This window comes from Hyperoodon ampullatus, assembly GCF_949752795.1.
Source record: "Hyperoodon ampullatus genome assembly, chromosome: 2".
Classification (NCBI taxonomy): domain Eukaryota; kingdom Metazoa; phylum Chordata; class Mammalia; order Artiodactyla; family Ziphiidae; genus Hyperoodon; species Hyperoodon ampullatus.
In genome coordinates this window covers 184367733-184383275 of record NC_136915.1, presented here as the reverse complement: position 1 = coordinate 184383275, position 15543 = coordinate 184367733, and the positions used below count along the sequence as shown (strand labels likewise).

The 15543-nt window shown below is 38.5% G+C and overlaps 1 protein-coding gene across 2 annotated transcripts in view; it reads right to left on the bottom strand.

Moving 5' to 3' along the window:
• Positions 1 to 15543, bottom strand: part of USH2A (usherin) — a gene marked incomplete at both ends in the record, with an annotated part of 756807 nt that overhangs the window by 239415 nt on the left and 501849 nt on the right. For both annotated transcript variants that reach the window (XM_079697601.1, XM_079697602.1), the window contains 3 exons: positions 4017 to 4139; positions 5323 to 5657; positions 13966 to 14594. In XM_079697601.1, coding sequence (XP_079553727.1) covers positions 4017 to 4139; positions 5323 to 5657; positions 13966 to 14594 — 1087 coding nt within the window. The remainder of the gene's footprint in view (positions 1 to 4016; positions 4140 to 5322; positions 5658 to 13965; positions 14595 to 15543) is intronic.

The window sequence follows — 15543 nt, the reverse complement described above, 5'->3', positions numbered from 1 at the left end:
AGGATTCTTGAGAACTCAAATGAAAGTCTCTTTCCAGACTGTCACTGATAAAGAAATACTTGTAGGAGTTCATAAATAATTGAAAGGAAAAGGAGTGAGAACATGCCTCCCTTCATAAACTCAATGGCAGCTAAGTTATTATAATCTACAAGTCAACATTTTCCTTAAAATAGAGCCTATTATTTCTCATAGCTTGTTCTTCCTTTGTCAGATCCAGAACAGAGAGGCGCTCATGCCATCACTGTGTTTGCAGTAGTTTTATCTGATCACCCAGGAACCAAGGCACAGTGAGATCCTGAAAATCCTAAGCGTGGATTGATGCTTAAAATGAAGGTCGCTACCCTTTTGTTAAACCCAGTCTGACTCACCACAGCAGCATCAGATGACAACAGCACATTTTCCAGATTTTCCAATTGATAAAAATGTCAGGAAACCCAAAGTTATGGTTCCCCTAACAATCATAACTTGGCCACTTTGCACAGAATGATTAAGGAAGAAAAGTTAGAAACTGACAAGTAGTATAAACCCACAGTTACACTGAGTTTGTGTCTACACAGACAGAGCAAAATTCAATAATTAGGCAACTAGATGGGTAACTCAGACCAAATCATCCCTTACCAAAGATATTCATAAAAAACAGAAGTATTTTTGTTGAAACTAAATTATCTGGATAATGAGCTCACTATTTTACTTGGTACATGGAGCTATAAAGGAAAAAATGGTGACTAGAATGATCTGAATTTCAGAACATAATAACATTTGAGATGAAAGTGGTGTGTTTTCTATATATATTAGAAACATACAGCTAACCAGAAGAGACTGCTTGCCCAAGGAAACTGACTTCAATTTATACTTACTCTCACAAATGTATTCATAAAGGGATGCCCAGTGAAACTTAAGTTAATTTTGCTTTTTATATCAAGAGAAGTACCATTTAAAAAACTGATTCTAGCTGTAGCTATTGGTGAGATCAGATCAAGATGGGCAGAACCCCTTCAATGGTTCCTTTGTTTATGTAGATGTAAGTTATGAAGGAAATAAGAAATGGTGAGTCTGGGAAGAATAGGAAATTAAATACTTTTCCTAAAGACATCAGAATTCAATGACCATCCTCCCCCGCCCTCCCCCCCAAAAGAAACCCACAAATAGTCAGTCAAACAAATACGTCAATAAGACAAAATATGTCAAAGAGGAGGCTCATTAAGGGGCTGTAACCCAGGTGTGCAGGAAGGTAAGCTGACTGCTCCCATTCTTCCCTCTACAGCAGGGGCAGCAAGCCTGGCTGCCAGAAGTAAAAGTGGGTGCTGACTGCACCTTCCAGACAAGATCGCTTCTTTTGAACAAAAACACTGGCACAGCACATAGCACCCACAGGTGGTCTAATTTCCAGTTTTCTCTCAGATTTGTGAGACAAGTCCCCTTGGGCTGGAGGGGCCCCTAGTCTTTTGGACTTACAAAACGTAGATGTCTAGAAAATTTTTTTTCACAATATAAAGACTCATGCCATTCACTTTGAATATTAGAAAGAAATGCAGGGACTTCCCTGGCAGTGCAGTGGTAAAGACTCCACGCTTCCAATGCAGGGGGCGTGGGTTCGATCCCTGGTCGGGGAACTAAGATCCCACATGCTGCGTGATGCAGCCAAAAAATAAAAAACATAAAGAAATGCATATTGTGGGGGTTTTTTTGTTTGTTTTTGTTTTATTTTATTTTGTTTTGTTTTTTTCACAAGCTGGTTACATGGGACAAAGTGGTTTATCTGAATAGTTGAAAAAAATCTTTGCTAGTGCTAGCAGAAAAAAAAATCTCTTGAGATTTAGTTTTATGAGGCTAGTCAAAATATCACCCCAGCACATTTTGTTATATGTATACTTCCTTTCTAGAAGCAGCTGCCATCAGTATATTTATGTCAACTTATGTTTCAATCTAATTTGTGGGGATTTAACTTAATTTCTTTCCTTACATCTTCGATTTGGACTTATTAAAAATCCTTACAAGCATCATTAAAAATTCAATAATAAAATTTTGGCCTTGGTCCTAATTCCTTAATAAGTTTTCATTGCTTCTATGAAGAGACAAAATTAACTTTCTGAGACTTATTCTGTTTTTCTGCCAACTACCTCATGGTTAAAAGTTAGATTCAGTAATGTTAGATAGTCAAGTCCTCTTTATTTTGGAAATTGCTATATTTCGGGCACTTAAGAGTTCACAGATCATAGAAAGTTACTTTTCCATATGATTTCCCTAGGTAGTGATGGTGTATCTGTAGTTAACTGTGATGATAGTAATTAATACATGTATGAGTGTGTGTGTGTGTGTGTGTGTGTGTGTGTGTGTATGAGTGTGGTTTTCTCCACTAGACTGTGAGCTCTTTGAGGGCAAGGGCTATGCTATTCATCTTTTTTTCCTTATCACAATGCCTGTCAGCATATAGTAAACAAAAAGAAATTGCTGAATAAAATGAATTTCTTCAACTGAAGTCATCATTATATAGCAATGCTGGATTAAGTAACTAATGAATTGAAAATAGTGGAGAAGAGTCTAGGGACCATGATAATTTAGATTGAACCAAAAGGATATGCTAGTAATGGATCCTTTTTAGCTTACAAAAATGGCAATTTTATATGGTTCATTCTATTGTTTCCTTAGATTTACATGCGGCCTCTCTTCAGAACCTCACCATATCTGTAATGTTTTCCCACTAGGACCCTTTCAGATGGACAGGAGGATTTTCCTTAGTTTTCTTCATTCCCCAAAGATAAGAACATCACAGTTAATATTCCTAAGGCACAGAGCAATGAATACCCAATCCTTTACACATTACTAAAAGTATTCTTTCATTTAGCATCTATTGGCACACCCACTGTGTGCCAGGCACTACGGTGGGGATTGTGATACAGAAGTCATGAAGACAAGGCCTTGCTCATGGTCGATATGACAGTAAAATGGGGTATCCAGACAAGTGGCCAGGTCAGTACAAAGACAATAGTGATTTGTAAGCGGTGTGCTATGGAAATACATTAAGGAAGCAGCTGATTCAGACCAGAAAGAGGGTGCTCTGGGAAACTTCCAGGCCAAGACTTGAAGGATGGTAGACAGAGGGAAATGGCAGGTATGGGGAGAAGTTGAGGGGTGGGTGTTGCCTGTTAGAGGTGCCAAACGCAATACTAACATGGCTGAAGCACAGAGGCCCAGCAGAGGAAGAGGGGAGACAAGACCAGATTGTAAACAGAGTTCAGAGTAGGGCTAGTCAGTGTGAGTCTAGAAGCATAACCCACCTGATAGAAAAGTCATTGAGCAATATGTCTTAAAACTTTTCCTAAAATAATACTTGTGATTTTTTGAAATTTGATTACATTGCTTGATTCATGAAGGTTTAGACTTCACTTAACCCCATCCAATCTCCTCATTTTATAGACAACAAAAGTGAAGCCCAGAGAAGTTAAGTGACTCCCCTAAGGCCACAAAGCTAGTCCTCCAGCACAGGATGAAACCAAACCCACGCCTCCTTACTCTCCCATGGGGTACTCTTTTCTGGCATTGCCTATTTGCCCATTTCTTGATCTCTTCGAACTCCAGATTGAATTCTTTCGAGTCCCAAGCCTGTTAACTAAATAATTTTTGTGAATTGAATCAATGATTTATAGCAAATTATTTCCTGGGAAAGCAAGCATTTTACAAGTGGCCCAAACTTTCCCCAGTTTTGAACACGTTCAACATTTCCAGATTTCGCCATTACGTGTCTGGCTAGAGCTGTGACAAAGGCAAGAGGCTAAGGCTCAAACACCTACAAACTTGACTTCAAAAGGCTTATCTGAAGCGTGCAGTTAAGATGTCAAATATTACACATGCTGACTGTTGCAGCTCGATGATTAATGCCACAGATAATAACCAAACATGTTTTATTGCATAACTGATAACTGGCTCACACAATGAAGACACTCAGATTCTTTGAACTATTCAACATGCCCCAAACTAAATGCCAGCATTTGTTTTTATAGTTTTTGTAATCTCACCTGCTAAGACCCTTATCTTCATAAAACCACTGAGTTCCTGAATAAATATTGTGCCACAGATTTAAATCTTCTGGGGGATTTGATGCAAGTGGTTGCTGGATTTTACATCTCAGAAGCTCATACCTAAAGCAAAAGACAAGCAGAAAGATCAGGATTATCTCAACTAATGTTATTACCAAAATTCAGGTTGTCTCACGGTACAAGTGTGTGGGGTGTATGTGTAAACATAAAGAAAACATCTTAATTTTCTTTTTTTCAGATAATCTTTTTTTTTTTTTTTTGGCACAAGTGTCATCCATGTAGCTAACTGGAACAATTAGCTACATTCACATTTTACTACTATCAGTAAAATGATAACATTTAGATTTCTTCTCTATCAGATTTGCCAAAACTTTATTGCCAGTTTCACACAAAATAGAATTACAAAAATCTTATAAAGTTAATGATTTCCTAAAGCTTCTACCATCACTACTTTATAAACAATGATAATATTATCGACTCCATAGTCTTGCCTAAGTGTCAAGTTGTTATAAAGCCGTTTCAGAATCACAGTTCTTTTCTTTCATCTTATCTATATTCCTGACCACATGCTTTACAAGTTTCCAGATAATAATAACATGCCAAAAAATTATTGTGTTATCTTTAGAATTTTGAGGCATGTTTGTGCAAATATGTCATTCAGAACATGCATCAGGCTTGCTTAACATATAATAAAGATATACTTTGAAAATCAGGAGAGGGGCTGTGCAGAGAAGCATTAGAGAACAGCGATTGTTGTTTCAAGGGTTTTTAGTTCCTCAATATCATGATATTTTTACCTTGATGATCTTTTTATGGTTCCATATAAGTCAAGATACAGAAGATGAAACTGTATGAAAATTATGGGTGAGGCAGACATAGAGAACAGACCCGTGGTTGCCAAGGGGGAGGGGGTTGGGGGAGGGATGGACTGGGGGTTTGGGATTAGCAGATGCCATCTATTATATACAAAATGGATGAACAACAAGGTCCTACTGTACAGCACAGGGAACTATATTCAATATCCTGTGAGAAACCACAAGGGAAAATAATATAAATAGAATGTATATATATATATATATGTATAACTGAGTCACCCTGCTGTACAGCAGAAATGAACACAACACTGTAAATCAACTACACTTCAATAAAAAACATGTTATGAGTGAGGAATATCCAACAAGGAATTAGTTCGATGTTCCTCTGTGAGGAAAAGCCTTCTTCCTCCATTCCTTCCCAGAGAGATAAGATCGTAACAAAATCCAAAAGCACCGTCACTTTCTCTTACCTCAAATTGGGTCCGTTTGGCCTGGTTGGTGGCTGCCAAGAAATGCCAACATACGATTCACTTAGTGGAACCACAGACAACGGGCTAAGATCCTGAGGCAGGGCGGGATGCGTGGTCACATGGGTAGGGAAACTCTCTGTGCACCCACCTAGATGCCCATTACCCCCTGAGCAAGCCACAATGGTGACAGAATAATTAGTGAAAGGAATCAGATGAGTAACAACGTGACTGAACACAGAGGAAGTAACGTTGGTGATTGTGATGTGAGGGTCAGGCATGCGGATCTCGTAGGTAAGGATGTCTCCATTCAGGATGAGTGGGGCTCTCCAAGTGACCTGAAATAAAACGTAAGCTTAGCACCAGTGTGACAACACAGGAACAGAGCAACTGCAGTTCACAAGGCCTGGCATTTTGCTCTGCCTTGTTTTCAGTCAAGTCACTTTCTAAATACCCACTTTCGACTTCGCCCTTTGCACTAGACAGTAATGAAGGGTTTCGGATCAATTAGCAGTACACCAGGAACTAGATGAAATGCTGTTTCCTGGGCTGGACTTTTAGTCTGGAGACTTTCTAAGATTGTCAGACTAGTACACACCTTAGTGATTCATCTCCACCATGGGTGCCCTGAAGGACACAGAGCACACACATGGAGAGAATTCACACATCCACACGCATCAATGGGGCGGCAGCAGGATTTAATAGTTTTCTTGTTTATAACTCAATAAAACGAAACGTCAGAACTCCTTGTTTTGCATTATTAGTGGGTACTCTAAATATGTCACTATTCTTTTTTTTTTTTTTTTTTGGATGGTGGTGGGAGGGTGCAGAAATCATTCTCTGCATTTTCTGAGGATGCCCTATTGAGTTCCTGAATCTCACCAGTGCATAATGTAACAAGTAAAGCAATAACAACACATCCTGTTCTCAAAGACAAGAGACATGTGGAAAGCTTTAAAAAGGCAAGCAAAGAATGATCCTGTTTAAGTCATAGACATGAACATCAGAAGAAAGAAACACTGTTTTCTAATAATGTTTAACGTAACTTTTCTGGCTAAATACTGTAAGGGCATGGTGCTAACCCACTCATGCTCTTATGGGGGACCAAGGACCCTAGAAAAATATGCATCAGTCGTTAAAAGATTACTTATTTATATGCTATCATGGGTCATCTTTTTTGTGTTGTCTTGCAATATTCCTTAAATTTTGGAGTGTATAGCCCATCTCTCCAATAGACTGTAAGCTTCTTGATAGCAGGGCCTAAATTGTACGCCCATTTAGTGCCATACACCAAGAGATGGAGTTCCAGAAGTAATAGCAGTCATGGCTGTCTCCATTATGTTTTTCCTTAGCATACAGCTATTTTGAAACTTTCAAAGAGTTTTCCACAAAGTGATATATTGATACCTACATTTATAGTTCTATACAAATTCGAAGTCTGAAAGGCATTACAGAAAAGTGAGAATGGAAAAGGATGAACCAAAATTTTCTATCTTAAAGAGAAAAAATTTTCTCCAGAAGGAATCTGACCTGAGATATTTGTAGGGTATTCTTCCTAATTCTTGGTGACAAAATGGGCCTCTACCAGATGTCCTTGGGCAGTTGCTTGATGATTACGGTCCTAACTTAAAATTAACAAGGACCTGACATCTACTCCAATTTTTCTACATAGCTTGAAATCATTGCTAATTTAAAAAACTTTTTCTGGACTTCCCTAGTGGTGCAGTGGTTAAGAATCCACCTGCCATTGCCGGGGACACATGTGGGTTTGAGCCCTGGTCCGGGAAGATCCTACATGCCGCGGAGCAACTAAGCCCATGAGCCACAACTACTGAGCCCGCATGCCTAGAGCCCATGCTCTGCAACAAGAGAAGCCACCGCGGTGCAACAAAGAGTAGCCCCCACTCACCGCAACTAGAGAAAGCCAGTGCGCAGCAACGAAGATCCAACCCAGCCAAAAATAAATAAATAAATAAATAAAAATTAACAAACAAACAAACAAAAAACGAAAAACACTTCTCAGAGAGTTCCACACTGTGCTGGTGAAGAGAAATTTTAGATGAGCTCCTTATGAGCACAGAGGATTTGCTTGGATGGAGGAGAGATCAAAGAAGCCTAACGCAAGCAAAGTTTGTAGAGCGGACATAGGATTCTATTTGTTTGGGGGGTGCAGTGCTCTTTGTGGACTTCAGAAATGAGTCAAGGTCATATTTACAGGGCTTCCTGGTACTTGTCATGCAAATGGAAAATGGAAGGGTTATCACAGCTCAATTCTACCTGATTCACATGTGGAATACCACTTGCCTCTGGAACTAGAATGTTCTGAGAGTTCAGGTCAAGGCTTGGCAGCCCTTGAAAGAATCCAAACTTTGGAGGTACTCTGTGTTAGCAGTTGAGCTGAGAGTGAATTGATTTGGAACTCAGTTGTTGAGCCTAAGAAAAGCATTCATAAAATAAACCTTGAATAAGATCTCAACCAGCAGAGATTAAGCGATGTGATGTAATGATTCTGGAGACAGTCATTTGAAGAGCTAAAAAAATCCCTGTGTTCTCTAACTATAAATGTTTGCATCCAGAAATTGGCTATTTTTCTCACTTAAAAAGTTACAGACTTAAGAAGATACATCTTTTTTTTTAGTTTATAAATTTATTTACTTATTTTATTTTTGGCTGCATTGGGTCTTCATTGCTGCACACGGGCTTTCTCTAGTTGCAGCGAGCTGGGGTTACTCTTTGTTGCGGTGCACGGGCTTCTCACTGCGGTGGCTTCTCTTGTTGCAGAGCACGGGCTCTAGGCGCGTGGGCTTCAGTAGTTGCAGCACACGGGCTCAGTAGTTGTGGCTCGCGGGCTCTAGAGTGCAGGCTCAGTAGTTGTGGCGCACGGGCTTAGTTGCTCCGCAGCATGTGGGATCTTCCGAGATCAGGGATCGAACCCGTGTGTCCCCTGCATTGGCAGGAAGATTCTTAACCACTGCGCCACCAGAGAAGCCCAGGAAGATATATCTTTTTGAAAGTACGGAGTTGGAAGACATGAATCTACTTCCACAGAAAATTTTTATAAGGAATTTTATAGCAAGGTGGAGAAGGCCATTGTCATTATAGTGAGTAGGCTATCAGAAATGGTATCTAATTTGATCATCCTTCTGAAAATATCCTGGAGCTATTACTAAAAATAAATGTGTCCAAGCTTTTTAAAGAGCCGCTTAGTTAAATATTGGATTCTATTCTTTCCAATGCTTAAGACTACATTTACTAGAGTGTGGCTAAAATATGTGAGATTAAAACTTTCATTCAGTTTAATTTTCCACGGCCTTTTATATATCTATTGTTCATAGAAAGAATTATAAAATATTGTTGCAGCCCAAAAAACTCAGACCCAAGAGCATGTTCCTGGCCTAATAAGCAAAAGGTATGTTCTCTAAAACAAGACTTTTACACTGGAATTTTCTAAACAGAATTGTAGTTTCTGGCTGGGAATAAAATGTTTGTCTTGGAGTTGCTTTGCCAACAATGATGATTTCTTTTATTTGAGTGGTTCTTAATTGCTTAGATTTTCATTCTCTGTTTAGTTATTGTATATTTGCAAAAAATAGGACAGGTGGGTAGGTGTTTAAGGAGCTACTGACTTTTACCTATTTGTTCAGATCCCTGAAGAGTGGCCCTAAACAATCAAGGGACCTACAAGATCCTGGTTGTAAGCAAAAATTTATGGAATGTAGGTTAGATGATTGGCTTCGGGACTGAAAAAATTAACACACATAAACACTGTAACTTACTTCTAAGTTCTTTAACTCCATCAAACCATATTTAAGAACTTTATGAATAAGAGGATTTATGAAGATTGATATAATGGGTTGAGAATGGGCTAAGGATAAATATCCTTTATATTTGATGCAGGTTATTCAACCAAAGCTGTGAGACTTGGAACAAAACACTTAAAATCTCTGGGCCTCAGTTTCCTTGTATCTAATGTTAAGAGACAATCCTTGCCCTCATATCTACATAGAAGATTTTATAATTCTAAGACTACTTAATCAATACAGAATATGAATGACCACAGGGCATGAGAGTGTGGTAATATTTGACTCCATATGGTAATTCCTCTCAACAACTGACTCCCCGGCAAAGCTTCTCATACAGAACAAGGTGTACAATAAGTATTTGTTGAAATGAAATGAAATTTTTCCTTTAAGATATCTTCCTTTTCTTTTAAAGTTGTTAATATTAATTTTTTTTTTTTTTTTTTTGCGATACGCGGGCCTCTCACTGTCATGGCCTCTCCCATTGAGGAGCACAGGCTCCAGACACGCAGGCTCAGCGGCCATGGCTCACGGGCCCAGCTGCTCCGCGGCACGTGGGATCTTCCCGGATCGGGGCACGAACTCTTTGTATATCCTCTTATCACATTATTTATCCTTATTTTATACTTTGTTTTCTATTGAGTTGTCTTTTTATCATAAGTTATTAGAAGTTCTTTGTTTATTATGGGGAAATAATTTATTTTTCTATAATGTCTTATAGATGTATTTTCCCAATCTATCTTTTGAAGTTTAACTTTTTTTTTTTTGAGGAATCTTATATCTTGCAAAAACCAAATTGTTTTCTAGCTAAATATAACTATCTATTCTTTTAAGGCTGCAGGGTTTGCCTGTGAAATGGGGATAACAATACCCTTTATCTGACAGGGTTGTAGTAAGGATTCAGTGAGAGCAATTCCTGGAACTTAATATGAACTCAGTGAATATCAGTTGTCATTTTATTTCCTTCCATATTCTGTAATACCCTATATGGGAAGAGAATCTGAAAAAGAATGTATATATGTATATGCATAACTGAATCACTTTGCTATACACCTGAAACTAACACAATACTGTAAATCAACTCTACTCCAATATAAAATAATTCTTTTTACTTTGGTTTATTATCAACCTGTAAATGAGCAACGCTAAGAGTACACACCATAGCAAAGCTGTGCGTGGACACCATCTGGGGGACAGGATTATTGTTCCTTGTGGCACACACACCAAAGCTGGTGGTTTTGGAGATCTGAGCCAAGAGAGGACTCTTCTACCTGAAAAGCTGAGAGCTGCAGGCCTGTTCTTTCATTCTGCTTTAGCCGTGGGAAGGTGGGCCTGCGAATGGGGCCATCAGAGTTCAGAGGCTCATGTTATCACCAAAAAGCAATTTTTTTTTTTTTTTTGCTGCGTCACAGTTATACAACTTACTTATTCTATGTTTTATTTTTATTAGTCCTCAATCGTACTCAAGACTCCAGTGGAATAATTTATAAATTGACTTTTTCCTAATCTGGTTTTTTTTTTTTTTTTTTTTTTTTTTTTTTTTTTTTTTTTCTGTACGCGGGCCTCTCACTGCTGTGGCCTCTCCCGTTGCGGAGCACAGGCTCCGGATGCGCAGGCTCAGCAGCCATGGCTCACGGGCCCAGCCGCTCCGCGGCATGTGGGATCTTCCCAGACCAGGGCACGAACCCGTGTCCCCTGCATCGGCAGGCGGACTCTCAACCACTGCGCCACCAGGGAAGCCCCCTAATCTGGTTTTATGTTGAATATTTGTTAGAAATGGCTACTGAATCTTACAAGTCTTTTTTCTGCATCTATTGATAAAAAAAAAAAAGGGCTTTCTCTTTTAATCAGTTGATTTAAGCAGTATGTTGACAGATTTCCTGATGCTGAACCAAACTTACATTTTTGGAATCAGACCAGATTTGTCCTGGTATACCATTCTTTTAATATACTCCTGAGTTCAATTTGCTATTATTTTATTTAGAAGCTTTGGCTCTATAGTCACAGTATGAGTTTTACTGAACTATCTTTTTCAGGTTTTGTTATTTTTTTACCAACTTTATACAATGAAATGAATTTTCTTAAAGTGATTAAATATCACATCAAAGTGCATGGCTTTCACACAACCGCTTTGACAATATATATTCTTTTCCTTGTAATCAAATAAGATATTAAGAATGTAATTTTGAGATGCAACTTTCCCTTTTTCTTTTTTTAAAAAATTTATTTTATTGACGTATAGTTGATTTACAATATTAAACCAACTATAACTTCTGCTGTACAGCAAAGTGATTCAGTTACACACACACATATATATATATATGTGTGTTCTTTTTCATATTCTTTTCCATTATGGTTTATTACAGGATATTGAATATACTTCCTTGTGCTATACAGTAGGACCTTGTTGTTTATGCAACTTTCCCTTCCTAATGCTCCTGTCTATGCCAAGTTATCTCTTTATACTTACTAAGATGCTCCTTTGGGTTATTTTCTAGTTGGCCTAAGTATGTGAAGTTTCCTTGCTTTCCCTATTAGATGCAAGCTCTTACAGGTGGAGTGGTGGTGAGAAGACCACAGGGTACAAAATGGGAAGAACTAAGGTGAAATACAAGTCCATTTCCTTTATTATCCCCCAACCTATCGGCTGGTAGTGTTTATTCCTGATTTGTTTCTTCCCTCAAGTCTTTTTCATGTCTGGGCATTTTATATATCTGTTTATGTTGTTCTGACTAAAAGGTACGCTCCATGAAGGTGGGGATTTTGATTTGGTCACTACTGTATCCTCAGTGCCTAAAAGAGGCACTCCTAAAGACTTATAGGTGCTCAATAAAGGCTAGTAGAACTGAAATTATTATTATTGTGTCAATAATATTACTGACAATTCTCTTCATCCTAATATTTGCAATGACTATGAAATAAAGGTTGAATAAATTTCTTAACCAATGCATTCATGACCATCCTTCTGTTGTTCCCCATATTTTATCCATTTGCAATTTTAACTTTTAAATTATCTTTCTTAAAGAGAAATCACTGTATTGCTGTCACATTGCCTCTGTTTACCAGATAAGCATATCACAAGGACATTGACTTAGGCAGTCTGAAGATCTTTTTGAACCTAATGTGAGCCCAAAATTCTGAAGCATAAATATGTTGTTTTAATATTATTTAAACACATATAATCCAATGCTAGATTCAGCTGAATATTCCTGATGACTCTCCTCATTGATAACTTCTGATGTTCTAGTTATAAAGTGAGAATTAATAAAAGGTGTGAATTTTAAAAAACTAACACTAATGTCCAATGTCTGTATATTCCAAGCACCTTCTTAGAGACTTTTAGATTCCTGACCTGGTGAGTGCCTGTGAGAGTCTGCTCCCAAGCCAAGTTAATCTAAACTTTACTTTAGCAGGTTGACAAGCCATGTACATTGTCTTATTCCTGGATGAGGTTACAAAATCCAAAGAGGAAGGAAAAAAAAAGAATGAAAGAAAAAGTCAGGCAATTTGTTTTGAATATTTTTGATCACTGTTTATAGATGCTGAATCACACAGAATTGGGCATTGAGCCAATATTTTTCTGAAAATATTTATCATTTTTCACATCTGCCTAGTTATTAAACTTTTGTTAGAAAGAATCCAGAAGAAAGTCCGTTATCTAGCTTTGCCTTTGTGAAGGGACTGTGTTTATGTCACATCATATTGATTGGTACTGCTACTGAAGTTTTGCAAAATTCCCTTAGGATTGAAAAGAAAAGTCATTTCCGGAATGATGAATAACTCTAGGTTTGTTTGGGGTTTTCCTTTGGTTTGTTTTGCTTTTCCTTTGAATGAAGAACAATTCTTAAGATTGCCCAATTCATATAATAAACATCGTACATCATGTCCTTCAAATTAATTTCCTTTTAGTGTTTTATCAACAGAATTCTATACATTTGTGGTATTTCTATCAAGAAGGCATGTTACTTTGACCAATCTCATGCTGAAACTAAGACAGACTTATAAAAATCGATTTTAGTTTGCAGGTTCAATTAAATTTCTTCAAGAATTTACACTATTTAGCATCACCCAGTGTTTGCTTTTGGTGGGAGCGAGAGAACACACAACAGAGATTCAAGTAATAATTTCAGCAGATGAACTTTGCTGTTATGCAAATGTCCTTTGTTTTGTGCTCTGGTGAGCAAGCTGCTGCACCAATGCTTTTGGCAGTAGTACAAGATTGAATCCATGGAAGCATGTGTGTATTTACACAAAAGAGGCTTCTAAGCTACAAAACTCCCTCCTGTTTGGTTACACTAATTTCCCTTGAATGAAGTTTGTATGCAAGCCAAAACAATGGTAGTTATCCTGTGCTCTCGGGTTCATTCCCAGTAGAGCGAAGTGAATAATTGAACAGTTCCTAGATAGCCCCGTAATCGGCTATTTTTATTTCTTTCCCCATCATCTTGATCCTTTGATCATTAAAAAAAAATCAGAATATCGGTAATTGGAACTTTTGTTAATACACTAATCCCTTCCCCCGTATTTCCCCACCTCCTCTCATTTTCTGATCTATTTAGATCTGACGTGGTGGTTAAGCTAAGCATCCCACGGTGGCATTCAAAGGATTTCAGGTGTGTGAGGCAAATGGAAGCATCTCAACAATATAATTAAGGGGTTACAGGGAGAAATGAAAAACTGACATCGAATTCAAGATAGTTTGGGCCAAAGGCCAAAAACCCAGTTTCTCCAGTGAATGCCTAAAACAACACGTGTGCGTTTTGTCAGTAGATGGCTCTGTTCAACACAGAGTCAATCCAGGGTAAATTCCTATGTCTGCAGTGGAGACAGACACGCCATATCTTACCTTGGCTGCGTCGGGTCCTAGCACATCCACCACGGGGGGCTGCACCCCAGCAGGTCGTGAGGGTCTCGTGGTCACTTCTGCCCAAGCGCTACTGTTTGTACCTCCTCCAAGAGTGCTCATCAGGACCCGATACTCATATTTTGTCCATGGGCTAAGAGCAGAAGTCTTGTCGATAAACCTCATGGGATGACCTCTCGGGAAAGTCACCAGGGCAGTAGCTTCTTCCTTCCCTTTGACTCTTCTCTCGATTGTGAAGTTCTCCACCAAGCCGTTGGGATGGGTGGGGGGTTGCCAAGATATAATCACGGACGTTGGGGTATCGGAGAACAACTCTGGTCTCGGGATACCTTCTGGTGCATCTGGGAGTGTCCATACAGTCTGGGACTCTGGTGACAGGGAACACCCTTTTGAAGTACAAGCTTCTACTTGAAATGTGTAGGCTGTATATGGGCGCAAATGGGCCACTGTGCCTTTAGTGACATTTCCAGAAGTTTTTAAGCAGAGACGGCCATGTTGGTAAATGTGATAATGGGTAATGATCCCATTGCACTTTAAAGGATGCTGCCAGGTAACCAACATCATTCTTGACTTCACATCCCGAAGAATCGGAGGGTCTATAGGTCCAGGTTCTACAAAGTAGGAAAAAAAAGTAAGACAGGATACCTCTTAGAAACTCCCCACATTTCCTCAAAACAAAACTAAAATGAGTGATAACTCTCCTACCAGAGTATGAAATTGGACACTTGGTAAAGGCCAATAAGTAAGTGGCTAAGTGTCTCTTACACATTTACTCTTAAATGTGTAAGGATTATGTACTTGTTGAACATTTTCAAATTCAATTGTCATTTTTGTCTCTGAGATAGCTTTATTAAAATCATTTCTTTTTATTAAAGCTAAGGATTCAAACTATCACAAGGACCTGAAATAAAGACCTTAGGAGAGGAAGGTACAAGAGGGCGGTTGTAACCAAAGTTGTAGCTTCCGCCCCATTTTTCTAGAACTCCAGTAACTCATTATAATCAATAACACTGTCTAAACAAACCTGCATATTTTACAGCCCAGTAAAATCCTTCAGCATCTCTCATTATATATTCCATATTATCCCCGGGTCTGTTTATCATTCTAATCCATGTTTTGTAATTTATCTACTCCTTGTTAATATTATAGGTATTTTTTTTTACTGTGACTGTGACAGAAGCTGCCGATTTAGCTCTTTCACCTACTGATAAATAAACAATGCACAGATCTGACCTTTAGGTTAACAGGTTTAATGCTTGCTCCACTCAGCACTCTGATTCAATTATCATAAAGGTTCAGGAGGCTCCATGAATACTGAAAAAGGCCCGCCATATGCCCGCCTAGGTGTTGTGGAACAGCAAATATCCTGCAGCCCTCCAGAGAAATTCCTTAATTGTAAATAATTTCACCATGCGACACACTCAAGTCACCTTGAATGCAAGTCCCTCAGCCTGCGGAGGCAAAGTGTTATTTAAGCTTTACTGGGCTGCGTTAAATTCTGCAATTTGAAGGGCTGTTAAGTTTTTCAATTGAAATTTCATTTAAAATGCAGGTGCTTTT